Source organism: Aedes aegypti, chromosome 3 (genome assembly GCF_002204515.2).
Source record: "Aedes aegypti strain LVP_AGWG chromosome 3, AaegL5.0 Primary Assembly, whole genome shotgun sequence".
Taxonomy (NCBI): domain Eukaryota; kingdom Metazoa; phylum Arthropoda; class Insecta; order Diptera; family Culicidae; genus Aedes; species Aedes aegypti.
This window is the reverse complement of record NC_035109.1, coordinates 210,853,537-210,868,256: the sequence shown is the minus strand read 5'-3', so window position 1 is coordinate 210,868,256 and position 14,720 is coordinate 210,853,537. Positions and strand designations below refer to the sequence as shown.

Sequence of the window (14,720 nt, the reverse complement as noted above, 5' to 3'; positions counted from 1 at the left end):
AGCTGGCAAACTTGCATGCAAGTTGGCTGAAATCGTCAATTTTTGCATTTTCAACAACCAATATCTCAAAAACTAGACGTGCTATGATATTTATGTAAACGGCAATGGATTCAGCAGTAAATAGAGGTATTTTGATGCTGGAGACAAAAGCGTGTTCCGCAGTGTAATATACCATTCCATAGAAACGGCTAAATTGGGCGGCCGGTTTTTGGAGCTTCGAAATCTAAAATTGCCTGTACCTTCGAGCAGCAAATCCCTGTTGGGGAGCATGGGGCACATAATAGGCCGCGCTCCGCATATTGCCTGCGTAATGTTACTGTGCAACGAAAATGTTATTGTTTTTGCTGTGTAAAAGCTGACTTAGACGTATGATTTTCGGGTGGGGGGTAGTGGCATCAACACTGCCATCATTGATGTAAGAAGCCAGTTTGAGTGAAGCTGTAAACGAGTCGTGTCCAAAGCAATCTGGAATCACCTAAATCCCCATATCAGTACCATTAAGGTGACAAAATCTAGAATAATGCTCCTGGGTGAGTTGGAAAATTGCCGAATAACAGTCCTGTAGGATGGTTTTCATGCCAAATCCGGTTGGAATTAGATGTTGCTGAGCGCAGTAAGCTATGTGGATTGACCAGGTATAACAGAACCTAGAGAACGATGGTTATGAAATATTGTAGGCGTGGTGTATTATGACAATCGATGTGAAACTTATCAAACAAATGAATGAATATTAAATTTGAGCATGAACTTTCTGAAACATAGATTGACTGGAATAACGCTTTTCTTTTAGTATTTTGCTCAAATGTTTTTTATTCGAGAATAAGTCATAGGTTTAATATACATCTCCCTAAACTATAAATACAATTTTATAAAATAATATCAAGTAATGTTAAAAACAGGAAGACAAACTTTATTGATCAGTGCTCAATAGAAAAAAATCAAAAATATATACAGGGACTGTTTTTACGTGTCGCTGCTTCAATGGCCTTCATCGTTTTCCGTTCTAAAATTGAATATTGTCACTCTTACACACCCATGGCTTGAGTGTATGATTTGTGCAGTTTTCTTTTTACCACTTGTTATAAGCCAGAAGATTGGAGTCGTCAGATTTGTCTCGAGTCGCTTTGTACGCCTCACGTTCCTGATCAGGATACTTGGTGGGCAGATTGGGTGAATGTAAGTTCGCCTTGGCTGGATATCGAATGCCTGCTATTTCGACCTCATAATCCCCGTTCAAGACAAAATCATTCGTCACCGGAAGTGGTTTGCCCTTGAAATCCAGGTTCTTCACAAACCCAAGGCAAATCTGTAATTTGGAAAAAATATAAGTAACGATCTGAGATACTGTTCAGAATAAAGTTACCTGTTTTTTAAACGTGAAACCATAAGCTGTAGTTGTGGTTTGTCCGCAGTATACTCCATTTCTATAGATTGGTTCACCTCCCCAGCACCAAAGATCTATATCCGGATCGTGGTCGTTGATTAACAACTGTATATACATCCTTTCGACGCCCTTCTCTCGTTGCTTTAGCAGAGCATCTCTTCCAATAAAATCTACCCCTTTCTGAAAGAAAAAAAATAATATTACGTTAATGACAATTGTCTGCACAAATTTATTGAAAGCGTTACATCAAACTTAACACGCCACATTCGTCCACATTCCAAAGGTGTGGTAAAGGTATCCAAATCTTGACCCCAGAATGCAAAGAACTTTTCCACTCGCAGCGTTCGCATCGCATAATATCCACAGTGCTTGATTCCGTATTTCTGTCCGGCTTCCATCAGTTTTGTGTAAACGTGCAAGGCAAATTCGTTCGGGATGTACAACACATACCCCAATTCGCCCGTGTGAGTTAGATTCAAGGCTCGAATTCCATTCGCAAGCCCGACATCCAGTTCCTGAGATGGATAACATTGTTAACAAGGCATTCAAAGACGCGTACTGTGTTTCATTTTACTTTGCAAGTAAAGAACGGGAAGCTCTTTGGTGACAGATCAGTATCGGTGAGTTCTGACAGCAGAATTCGCGTAAACGGTCCCATAATACAAATGGCTGTGAACATAGATGTAACATCAGAGACGCTAACCCGTCCACCAGGAGTCAAATGACGATCGATCCACGCCTTGCATCTGGCCTGCTGAACCGTTGGAGCAATCATCATGTAACTGTAGAATAAATAGTATACGTCTTAATACAATTATTAAGGATAACCAACAAATACTTACTGGTTTTCCGACAACCTTGCCAACGAGCAATCGTTCTCGTACCCTCCGTGACGATTATGCATTCCAGTGTGAACAATCGAGCCCACCGGTTGATCCACATCATTGGAGCACAAATACTGCAGCAGATCCACCACCTCTCGCCCCTTAGACCACAGATCGATCTTGGTGAACGTACTATAATCACTCAGTCCAATTCTCTCCCGACAGTTTTCGTATTCGCGTTGCACGTGGTCGAACCAATGAGGCTTCCCAAATCCATCGGTGGTGGCGATCTTGAACTTGGGAACACCCTTCTCATCCAGCGAGTGCTTCTTATCGAACCATGCCGGTCTTTCGTAGCCCATAACTTGACTGAAAACGGCACCGGCTTCTTTGAGAGCCGGGAAGATCGGAGACATCCGAAGGTTTCGTCCCGTGCGGAATTCGTAGAATGGGTAGTTCATGTCGTAATGAAGGCCAGGCACTTCCCGCACTCGATCCCGGAGGAACTTCCGATTATTGTGCAGTCCCAGGAAGCGTGAAATATCCAACTCGTGGAGATCCACCGATGAATAACCTATTGAAAAGAAGTCAATATTATTTATTCTCAGTTACAATCTAGATCAAGCCTTCAGTTGTGCAAACTGTAAAATGCCTCTGTATAGGCTATAAGCCTAAAAACCAATCTCAAATGGGTCCATTGCGGAGCTAATCCCGTGACACAAAGCCATAAATACCCCAAGAGAGCAACAGTTTTTCTTCTACATGGCATTACTTTCTCACTGGGACAAAGCCTGATTCTCAGCTTACTGTTCAATATGCACTTCCACAGTTATGAACTGAGAGCTTTCTTTACCAAAGTTGCCATTTTCGCATTCGTATATCGTGTGGCTGGTACGATGATACTCTATGCCCATGGAAGGCTAGGAAATTTCCATTACGAAAAGATCCTGGACCGACCTGAAACTGTTTTATCTAGCAGATGGTGAAATGCTGGGAGTTTGTCAGTTCCGAGACTACACTAGAAGCCAGGGAATAAATGATGAATACTACCTCAACAAGGACTGTTAAGGTGAAACAATTTTGAATCAATTTCTATGATCGCACTAAAACTTCAAAGGCACAAATCTCGCGAAGAAAGCATCCAACAACAGTGAACTTTTTATTTTGGCTTTGTGCACTAGCAGAAAGCTTAAAATAAGAAGATCAAATATGTTTGGCAACTATTTCTCCAGCTTAGTGCCTTTGAAATCGTGAGTAGGGGCACAAGTCGGCCATTGTGAAGGCTATCTTTGTATTCCAAGATGTTTCACCTTAAATACTGGTAATTAAAGGACTCGCGTGAATGCTGATTACTAAACAAATTTCCTAGCATGGATCGGTTTTGCTACTAGTACAAAGCTCCATTCTCCTAGTATTTTTCTGGGACTAAACTAAAAGCGAAACAAGGGTAGGACTAGAATTCCTTTACATGGTCAAATATCAGTACTACTGGTCTAATTCATCAGAAATCAAATCCTTTATGTTTGATGAGGGGGCATTTACGTATTCTCGGCAGTCTAAGCCGATGCCGAGCTTTTTTTGGAATTTTCTCAGACATTAGCAGACAAATTACGTGTTTGTCTGATTACGTTTTTGCGCTGCTCAATCCTCTATCGATGGATCATGGACCAATGCACTAGTTCACTAATTTAAGCGGTGCCATATTCACTCGTTACCATGGCCACATGAACAACACGGCACCGCTCAAACGTCAAATAATGAACTCGTGCACTGGTCCATTGTAGGCAGCTTCATTCTTTTTGACAGTTTTTCCATACGAACTGCAGGTGTATCTCTTCGACAGCTCCAAATCAGTCGCATTTTGGGGCGTGTTCATTTAAATTTAAATTAGGTTATCGTCAGTTGATTTGGCAGAACGACGAAGATATTGACGGTCTACTGCCTTGTAATGCTTCATCCGAACAAGAAATCGCCTTGGTCGAAACAATGGTTGCTTCAGGACTGCGTCAGATGAATTGCCTACGAAACTTGAACGGCCGCTTACTGGACCTTGTTTTTGTCAATGAAGCAAGGGACATTGAGGTAATCGAACCACCGTCACCGCTCCTCAAAATTGATTATCACCATAAGCCGCTGGTTCTTCGTATGGACTTAAACGATGCTCGTATGCAGTTTGCCGAGGATTCGAGCCAACAGCGTGACTTCGATTTTCAACGCTGTGATTTTGCGGAGTTGAACGATGCTATTTCAGCCATTGACTGGGAGATAGCGTTTGACGGTAGGGGCACCGACGAGACGGTATGTATTTTTTACGACATTGTGTACGGAATTTTGGACGAGCACGTCCCTCGTAGACGACGCACGCGTTGTTCTTACAAACATCCTTGGTGGACATCCGAGCTGCAACATCTTCGCAATATTGTTCGCAAATCTCGAAGACGTTATTTTCGAGCGCGAACTGATGAAAATCGAAACAATTTACGTCTTATCGAAACCAGTTATAATGAGTGTCAAACTGCTGCATTTCGAAGCTACGTCGCTCGTTTGGAGACGACCGCTAAGCACGATCCCACAGCCTTTTGGAATTTTATTCGAAATCGCAAACACTCAACTCGATTTCCTGCTGAAATGACTTACAAAAAAACTATCGCTAGCTGCCCTGAAGATGTTGCTAATATGTTTGCCGACTGCTTTAAGAACGTGTACAGTTCGAATCCACCAACGTTTTCATCGGACAACCTCAGAAATTGCCCAACTTACGATCTGAATCTCGCGCCTTTTGATATTTCGCGGCAAGATGTATATTCAGCTTTGAAAAATCTGGACGTAACCAAAGGGGCTGGTACTGACAATTTGCCGCCGTTAGTCTTAAAAGAATGTGCAGAATCGTTGCAAATGCCGCTGAAGATTATCTATAATATGTCGCTTCGTAATAGCACTTTTCCGTCGATATGGAAGAAAACCTCAATCACTCCTATCTTCAAAGCTGGTTCTTCTCATGCTGTCGAAAACTACCGTGGCGCTTCAATTTTATGCTCCGTAGCTAAAGTTTTTGAGGGTTTAGTTCACAATGTTCTCTACGCTGCATCTACCCCAATAATTTCGGAACTCCAGCACGGCTTCGTCAAAAAGCGATCAACGATAACTAACCTTATGATCACAGACAAACAGACGTAACACTTAGAACAAATCTTAATTAAAATCATAGTCACGAAGACATATACGCCCAATGCTATAATCGGTGTGTTTGGCCGACGGGCCAACAGATGGCGGTAGTGTATAAACGTCAAACACGAACGAAAACGATACGAGCGCTGCGGGTGGCGGATCGGCCACCTACCATATATTTGAATCGAACGTTAAAAAGGTGGCCGATGGACAACGATGAGAGTGTGACGTCTGTTTTTCTGTGTTATGATGTTCACTAACTTCCTATCGACAGAAATCGAAAAAAGGAGCCAAGTAGATGCCATATACTTCGATTTCTCCAAAGCTTTCGACAAAGTGCCACACGAACTAGCAATAGCGAAGCTGGATAACGGATTGGATAACGGAGTGGTTGCGATCGTATCTGACGCAACGCGTAGCATTCGTCAACATTAATGGCACACACTCTAGCGTTTTCTCTATTGCTTCTGGTGTTCCTCAGGGAAGCGTTCTGGGGCCACTAATTTTCATATTGTTTATAAACGACCTGTGTTTCCGACTGAAATCGGGAAAGCTGTTCTACGCTGACGATTTAAAAATATAGAGAACTATAGCATCTCATCTGGACTGCTGTGCGCTACAAGCAGATATACAGGAACTCGAGCTGTGGTGCATGGAAAACGGCATGGAGTTGAACATCAAAAAGTGTAAGTCCGTTGTATTTTCCCGTCGACAATCGTGCATCGAATTTGGATATTCGATTGGATCAGAACCATTGGAACGCGTTAAGTCAATCCGAGACTTAGGTGTTATTCTGGACAGTAAACTGCGGTTTAATAAACACGTCAATGCTACAACTGCGAAGGCGTTTGCAGCCTTAGGATTTGTTCGACGAAATGCTAGCTGCTTCAAGGACATCTATGCTCTCAAGGCGTTATATTGCTCGCTTGTTCGTAGTATTTTGGAGTATGCTGTATGTGTATGGTCTCCACAACATATAACACACATTATCCGGATTGAAAAGGTCCAGCGTAGCTTCATCCGCTTCGCCCTTCGGCAGCTGCCATGGTCGGATCCGCTTAACTTGCCTGATTACACGTCACGTTGCAGACTCATTGCTTTGCAACCACTTTCTTCGAGACGCAGTAACATACAAAGGCTTTTTATGTTTGACTTGATCAGAGGAAATCTTGACTGTCCATCGCTCCTGCAAAATGTTTCGTTCTACGCACCAAACCGACATCTGCGACAACGTGACTTGCTACTCATCAGACGGCATAGAACTTCCTATGGCTTCAACAATCCGTTATGTGTATGTTCTCGATTATTCAATAGTGTGAGTGACTTGTTTGACTTTAATGTATCCAAATCTGTGTTTAAAAATAGAATTAGAGTTTTAGAGTAAGAGACAGTCTGGGGAATCGTACTAGATTCAAGACAGTGAATAAATAAATAAATAAATAAATAAATAAATAAATAAATAAATAAATTATTTCTCTGGCTACAGTGTTTGTTCAGTCTCGAATATCGCGCCAGCGAGAAGTTAATAAAACAAAGAATCATCTGAATGTTTTCAGTGGTGTGTTTTGATAGAAAAATTCTGTGTATTTTGCTTGTGAAATTTGGTTGCCGATGATACTCGAATGGTGCCGAAACCGTATGCCCTATGAATTATCGAACATCCCATAGCAATAGTGTCCCCCAGGCTTGGAGCTTATTTAGATAAGTTTTATCATGCAATGTTATCCCCCCGATCTAATACGAGCTGTAGCAGTGGACGATAAACCGGCTCTCATGATGTGCTGTGGATCATAACTGTTACAGAGAGCGATAAGTAAGAGATATTATCAATTTTCTCAGATTTCAAACCCTGAGCGGGACCTTTTCATCACATTCGATTTTCCCATCAAAATCTGAGGAATCAAAACAAAAACTATGCAGAAATTGAACTTCATTACCTATCAATAGAAATGGAATAAAGTGATATGCACTATACTCTAATTATACGGATAATACCACAACAGATCATCCGAACAGAAAAAGAAAAATCGATGGAAGGAACATCCTAGATGAACAGTTCGATTTTCGATACGGTTGTTCAACCAACCTCCGGATATCAAATTATCAATATGACTCCACCCTCTAGTTCACTATCATTTGATTGCATGTGGAAAGTAATCAATGATCCCCACTTGCCAAAAATAACCTGAATCAGAAATAATTGCGAAACGTCAGAAGAGTCGATTCAGGTTCCTTTTGACCTCAATAGAAATATCGATTGGCAAAAATATTGCATCAGGGGTAACTTTTGATATCGAATCATGTAATTCTTTTACATCATTGGATTAGTTTCGATTCATAACAGAATTAATTAATAAATGCGAATTAGAATCCCAAAAACAACGAGTTCCAAGTGCAGCCTTCAAAATTGTAAATGCATTCAGTTGTTTCGAGAAAATATTAATGCATTTAAAGCTATTCGTAGAGATGGTATATCATACCTTTACTTGCAGTACTCGAAGTTTGAAAATAATCTGAAGAAGCACACGAGAAACTTCAATGACGACGCTTTGGAGAGTGGCTCGCAACAGGAGAAAACCATTCATCTTCTAATGTGAGTGGTGAATACTCCAACCGATGGATATTCAACTTCGCAAAAAAGGTCTTTCCAGACTCAGATCCAGCTCATCCACCTTTTCTGGAAACTCCAAGAGACGATTCTTTTGACAAACCATTCACCATGCTGGAATTTTCTATGGCTCTTCTCTCATCAAGCAACTCCACTCCGGGACGCGATATGATTAAGTGCAATATTATATAGCTCATTACCACAGCGGGTTAAGAATAACAGAAAATCTGGAAGATTCAGGATTCTAAATTTAGTGTTCTAAAATGAGTCAGCACTCAACGCTCTGACCAAGAGACTGTAATTCTGCTTTGACAGATTTGTTAAATACTTTGCCACTCTTGGAGATAGTTCAGTAATGTATAATTTTGTTTGACGACATGACTCCAAACTATACCAATATTTATTGCTTGTGTTGAGTTGCCGCCCAAGAATTTATCTGAAGCTTCACCCAGAACTTCGTAACTGGAATAGCTGGCTCAGGTCCAATGAAGTCATCGATGCTCCATCGCGAGCTAGTTCATCAGCCAATTCATTTCCAGCGATGGAAGAATGGTATCTGGCAAGGTTTACAGAGTTGACTGAATTTAGCTCCTCAATTTGAGTTCGACATGCGATAACCAGCTTCGATCTTGAGTTGGCCGAAGCAAAAGCTTTTATAGCAGCCTGACTATATGAACAGAAGTATATTACTTTACCAATTACGCGCTGTTGAATAAGAGCAAATATTTCCGCCTGAAAAACGGTGCAGTTTCTACCAAGTGAGTAAAACTGATTCAGCCTAAACTCACGATTATACCCGTAACGCGGGTAGATCACCTTTACGAGGTGCGTTACGGGGTAAGATCTACCATATTGTACTCTTGTTGTATCTGTTCTTGTGAATACTTATAAGATACGGTCGGGAGAGTATAAGAGAGTAACAAGCCACTAAGACCCACCTATTTGTCCTAGATGATGAGGAGGTCACAGTGGAAAAATGGCTCAATCAGCAACTGAGGTTGGTTTCAACTCATGAGACAATTTCTTTCCGAGTTCAAGAGTTTATCATTCGATATCTAGGAAGGAAACGATTCCGAATCGGTGGAGTAGCGAACTCTTAAATTCTAAAATAAGCTTTCTGTTTCAAGGAATCTAAATGTCTCATGCGATGAAACCTGTTCACAGTTTCAAAAAACGACTTTGAATCTTATAAGTAGAAGCAATAATTTGATACGCTAGAGTACCGATTAGACCTGCTCATATTTTGCAAAAGTTTTAGAAATCAACCGGTCAAGTGGTGTACCCAATTCTCATGATAAATTGAACTTCTGGTAAAAATTTCAGCTCATTTGGTGCAAATTTAGATGTGCTTCAAATCAGTTTTATGTTTTTGGGCTGTATTTGAGCTTTAAAAATTTGTAACTCACGAATGAAGAAATAAAAAATAATTTAATTGCCGTCAAATGAAAGCCACACTAAAGTAGCAAAAGTTCTCAGAATAAACATAGTATATTTAAATATGTTTTATTTAATTTTGGACCATTTTTCTTCTGCGCGACATAGGAAAATGTCTTGTTTTAGATACATATTTGCCCAAAGAAGGTACATACAGATCATTTATCCATAGTAAATGTTCAGGAAACAAACGCTTCATATTTATACTATTGCAGTCTAGCCAAATTTTCCATGTAGCTATTGAGAATAAATTGTTAAAAATCAATAGGCTCGAAGCTATCTCAAATTTCAGCCGCCCTACTCACGCAAAAAAATCCGTTCCGATATACGTGAACAAAATGTCATAGGAATCGGAACGCACTACGTATGCCAATTCGTGATTTAGTTCCCGTAAGCGTGATTCAGCACATCTCATTTCCGTGAACTTTTTCACAGGTTTGAGAACAAACTTTTTGACTCCAAACTGGCATCTTCGGAGCGTAACGCTTCCAATACCATGATTCTGAAATCACCGAAATCACGATATCGAAAACCTCTAAGTTCATATTTGTGATTTGGTTCCAGCTAGCGCGAACTCTGTTCACGCGCGCTGTCAATAATAATAACGCATGCGCAGTAGTAGTCAACAAAACAAACTCGAGAGCGAAGATGCCATTCATTTTCTGGCAAAATCTTTTTGTTTTTCAGCATATTGTTTAGATGTAAGTGGATTTTAATTGAATAGGTCGCCTATTCCGACGTTGCTTCTGCTAAAATCGAAGCCTGCTGCACAAACGGACTGAATATGCAACTGATAGCCGATATGTTTCTTCGAGAGCGTAGCTGCTTCTACAACGGGGGAGTTTTTCTTTTGCAACTCAACCAATTTTTACAGTTTTCAGATGTGCAACTAGTGAATTTACTGCTATGCTACAGTAATGAAAATTCACTACAGCTTCTCTTATTTCGGAAGAAAATTCCCCAAAACTTTTCTTGAGAAAGTGGGCCAAATGATGGGGTATTTAAAGTTGTCATTATAATGACAGATATACAGAACGCGATCCAGAACAGTGTTCTTGTATACGTGAAAGGAGCCTCATCAACCAGAACAAAATATCACGTTTCCATGATTTTCTGAGCTTTCAGTGATCAGTGAGCAGGCGTTACGCACGATTTGTGGAACTTAGTTCCCGGATTCGTGATTTCTATTCATGGTGTATTTTCGTAAAGCGAAAATCAGCTTGTTCCAGAGTTCATGACTGATAGTGCTCATTTTTAGGAACGGTTTTATTTGCGTGCTGAATAACACAATGACACAAGCATTGACGAATATTTTTTTTCAAACACGTTAGCATTGCTTTTCAATGATGATTGATGATTGTATGTTATAGAGGAGTGAAAAGTCATTCTGTTCTGAAGCAGACAAGTTGTTATCATCGGCTGCCAAGGATTGTCTTAAGCTTTGCGGATTGGTAGAAGAACTAGTAATTCAAAAGTTGAAAGATCGAATCCCGTAAAATTTTTTTTTTTTGTTCGTGAGATAAATAATATATATTTTAATCTATTCATTTATATGGAATATGGAAGACGAGAAGAAAGTATTTGTTCCGGGTGTTGGTTTGGCTAATCCCCACTTCAACAGAAATGGTTTGCCAACAATAAAAAGTACCTTACAAGTGTTTTTCCAAGTGTTGCGGAGAGTTGAGCACTAGTGGCTAATAAACTTATTTATATAGAGAACAATTTACACTATCTTCAGCAGAGCAGAGAGGATTAGAGAGAATATGTTTATTAATAATAAACATATATTTGGACGCCTGGTATACGGCTCCTTTGGCGATAGTGGCACCAAGGAAAGGCTTAAATCTGCTAAAAATGCTAACAGATTATGAACAAATCGACAAGGATATTGCCACAGCTGGAAAGTTGAAACTTTTCCGTCATTTGGATTATCTCAACGAGCAAAATGTATGTTTAGCATTTTTCGATAACGAGGTAACCAATGACCTAAAACGTAAAATGGTTCAGAATCTTTCTCGCATCACTACCTCCAACAGTCTTAACAAAATCAATGAAGATCTCGCTGATTACGTAAGTGAAAATTCGAAAATATTTTTCCAAATTCTGGGTATTCCAATGGACGTCATACTAAACCAAGATCCATCAGAATGGGAAGCACATGATCATCATCCAAGCGAAGACAATGTGTTCAAAATTCGCCGTAGTTAATGATTCTGCAGAGCGTGCTGTTGCACTAGGACAAAAATATAAGGATTTTGCTACACAAAACGAAAAGCAAGAACAGAAGCAAGCTATTTTGGTAAATGTTTTCATCAGTCGAAAATACTTTCCAAAACTTTCCAAAGGAGGAATTGCGGATCGAATACATAAGGCTTAGATTTTATAACTACTGTTGTTTTTTCTTTTGAATAATTTTTGTTGTTAAAAATGTAGTTACTCCAGATTTTTTTTGCTTATGTTTTACTGTTCATGAAACTTCCTTGTAAATTTCATTTATTAAGATTATTAAGGTCAGCATAAACAAATCAATAAGAAAATAATAATAACTTTAAAATAAAAACATTGTTATTACTAAATTATTCTCTTTTATTGAAAATATACAAAAAATTTAACAAATTACATACAACAAATAGGTAGCTTCAAATGTTAGTTGTTTCATTTTCACGAGTTTTCAGTAGGCAGAATGGCTGCTATTGAGCCACCTGCCTTTACTCATTTTCAAATAATTCAATTTGGCGACAAAATGGTCCTTAAAAAATTCTCAACGCATGTTTTTCTTCAAGGCCTGATGTTGTGGTGCAGAAAACTGTGATAAAAGAAATATTCGATACATTCATGCATAAAGAAGAATCGAAACATTGACCATCAAATTATGAGCTCAACACGTTACCTACTGAGCCAACGACGTTGTAACAGGATAAATACGGGGCAAACCCTTAAAGATGCACAAACTAGACGAAACGATACGAAACCTGTGTTTTCGGTACGCCTGCGCCGTAGATATCCTGAAAACCGGATTCGGTAACAGAAGAGGAGCAGTTCTCAACGACCAACTCAAACGGAACTCAATTCGAACTAGACTGCTCTTCTGTTACGGACAGAGTGAACCAATACCCTAAGGGATTTGAGAAACACTGTCGCTTAAGCGCCAACACGCTTTGCAGCGTGATGCGACAGTGCACGTTTTAAAATGTGCCCGACTAACTTACCCAGGGCGGGTCTATCGATCACGGAACCAAACTCAAAAGACTCTCAATTTAACGGAACTGACTTTACCAAATCACTACAGTTTGTACGGTATTCATCGGGATTTTGTATTCGACTTGTTGTGTTCATTAGGGTGTTAGTATGTGCATACAATGGTTACAATATTGATTTATTTTCGGAGATGTTTCCTTCATCCAAATTTAGTTCATATTTGTTCAACAAATTCATCGAATTCTAATATTTTCTTTTGCTGGAGTTATAATTAAAGCTCATTTAAATCATTTTCTTCCCAATCTTCATCGTCGGAGGAATTTGACCAATCGTTGTGAGAAACATCTGGTTCTTTCAAACATTCCAATACTTCTTTTCGAAACGGAATACTTTTCCTCTTTGGAATTTTTCGCATGGATGATATCAGCGGATCCGAAGATACCATGAGGCGGTTGAAAATGTCCTGATTGGTTGCTACACTGTTGAAAAGAAAAGTATGCTTTAGAAAATATTAGAATTGGATGAATTTGTTGAACAAATATGAACTAAATTTGGATGAAGGAAACATCTCTGAAAATAAATCAATATTCTAACATGAGTTAAAAAAGGTACTCCAATATTGAAACCAATTGCTTACTATTGTTTTGCAATACATATGAACCTCAAAAGCAATATAAAATTATTCAGAAGCATAATATGTCCATCATAATTGTTGAAAACTGCAATATTATGTTATAACATCAAGATCGTTAAACTTAAAAAACATTATTGATCCCATTGGATCCCGCTCTGGTTCATATATGTTTTGAAAGTGTGTAAGTTACTGAACAGTATAACGTCAAAATTAACTGCTACTACCTGCAACTTTGCAAGCTGTTAACCCTTAAAGGTGACGTATAAAAAAGAAGAAATAGTTCATAGCTCTTTCAAAATAAGAGATAGCGCTTTAGTCTCTTCAGCAAAAATGTGTATTTTTGGAGTATCTACAACATTGTAGAACATTGTAAAAATTAAAAAAATCAAATAAAAAAGATATTGTAAAGAAATCATTTTTAAGGGGGTTAACATCATTTTTACCATATAACTTAGTAAGTATGAGAGCTAGAATTTTTTGGTCTTCGACAAAGTTTCTTCAAATGACGTTACCTACAATACTTCCTTAGGTAGTTTTCAATTTTGAGAAAAAATTAAAAAGTTAATTTTTTTTTCTCAGTGTATACAATTGAAAACGATTTTTTTTTATTTCTATAATAAAGTACTTTTAAAAAGAAGAAACATTGCAGATGACACCAAAACGCTAAAACCGATAGTTTTGGCGCAAACCCACATGTCCCACTTTTTTTGATTCCGTCCCACTGTGCGGCGCCGGTGAAGGATCGCGTAGGGCCAGTCACGTCTAGCGGAAAATTGCAGGCGATTCGAGAAATGTGCGAATGATAGGCTTCACTTACTCAGGGTGTTTGCTGGGACCCCTACGAAGCATGTGGCGACGCACCGGTATTGTTCCCCCAACAATGGGGTGGAATGGGGAGCGTGGTTCAAAATGGAGCTTGGGTCCAACGCCCACGAGGCGGCGGCTTGTTCGACGGGAGTGCCGTCTTTTCTCGTGGCCACTTCCGATTTGGACCTGCCCGTAATAAAAACCTTCGTTCGAAGGTTTTGGCCTTCGAACAGAAACACATTTTCGATTTAGAATCACATTGTGTGGATACTAGCATCACTATATTACCTATACTATTAAAGCTCACTTTTTAGCTGGCTTATATTTTATCTTTGCAAATGCACTCACTGTGCCACTATGGAAAAGAATTAAATTTAATATAATTTTCTAATTCAAATTCACAAGTGATTTACCGTTGCAATTTAATTATCACACCGCACAATTGACTTTTAGATTTGGAACATTTTCTATTGTTTGAACTCACTCACTATAGGGTCGATTTTGAAAAGATCGTGTGCCTGCCTTTGAGGTTTCAGTAGACCTCTGGAAAGGATTGCGCCAAAGTGTGTCGCCTCCTGATTGGTTAATCCAGTTAATTAATTTGAGAGAATTCTGAGAGTAGCATTTCTGTGCTCAAAAATAAAAGCAAACGGTTCGCGTAGC

The 14,720-nt window shown here is 39.3% G+C and overlaps 1 protein-coding gene across 2 annotated transcripts in view; it reads right to left on the bottom strand.

Moving 5' to 3' along the window:
- Positions 1 to 792: 792 nt before the first annotated feature.
- The window catches only part of LOC5572132 (pyruvate dehydrogenase phosphatase regulatory subunit, mitochondrial), a 56,591-nt gene continuing 42,663 nt past the window's right edge, over positions 793 to 14,720 (bottom strand). The window contains exons 4-9 of one of the 2 annotated variants that reach the window (XM_021848632.1): positions 2,227 to 2,782; positions 1,959 to 2,166; positions 1,630 to 1,899; positions 1,364 to 1,564; positions 1,074 to 1,306; positions 793 to 1,003 (exon numbers count right to left, since the gene is read on the bottom strand). In XM_021848632.1, the coding sequence (XP_021704324.1) occupies position 1,003; positions 1,074 to 1,306; positions 1,364 to 1,564; positions 1,630 to 1,899; positions 1,959 to 2,166; positions 2,227 to 2,782 (1,469 nt within the window). In that variant the 3' untranslated portion in view covers positions 793 to 1,002. Of the gene's footprint in view, positions 1,307 to 1,363; positions 1,565 to 1,629; positions 1,900 to 1,958; positions 2,167 to 2,226; positions 2,783 to 14,720 lie in introns of both variants that reach the window. The other variant, XM_021848631.1, reaches the window with a different exon arrangement.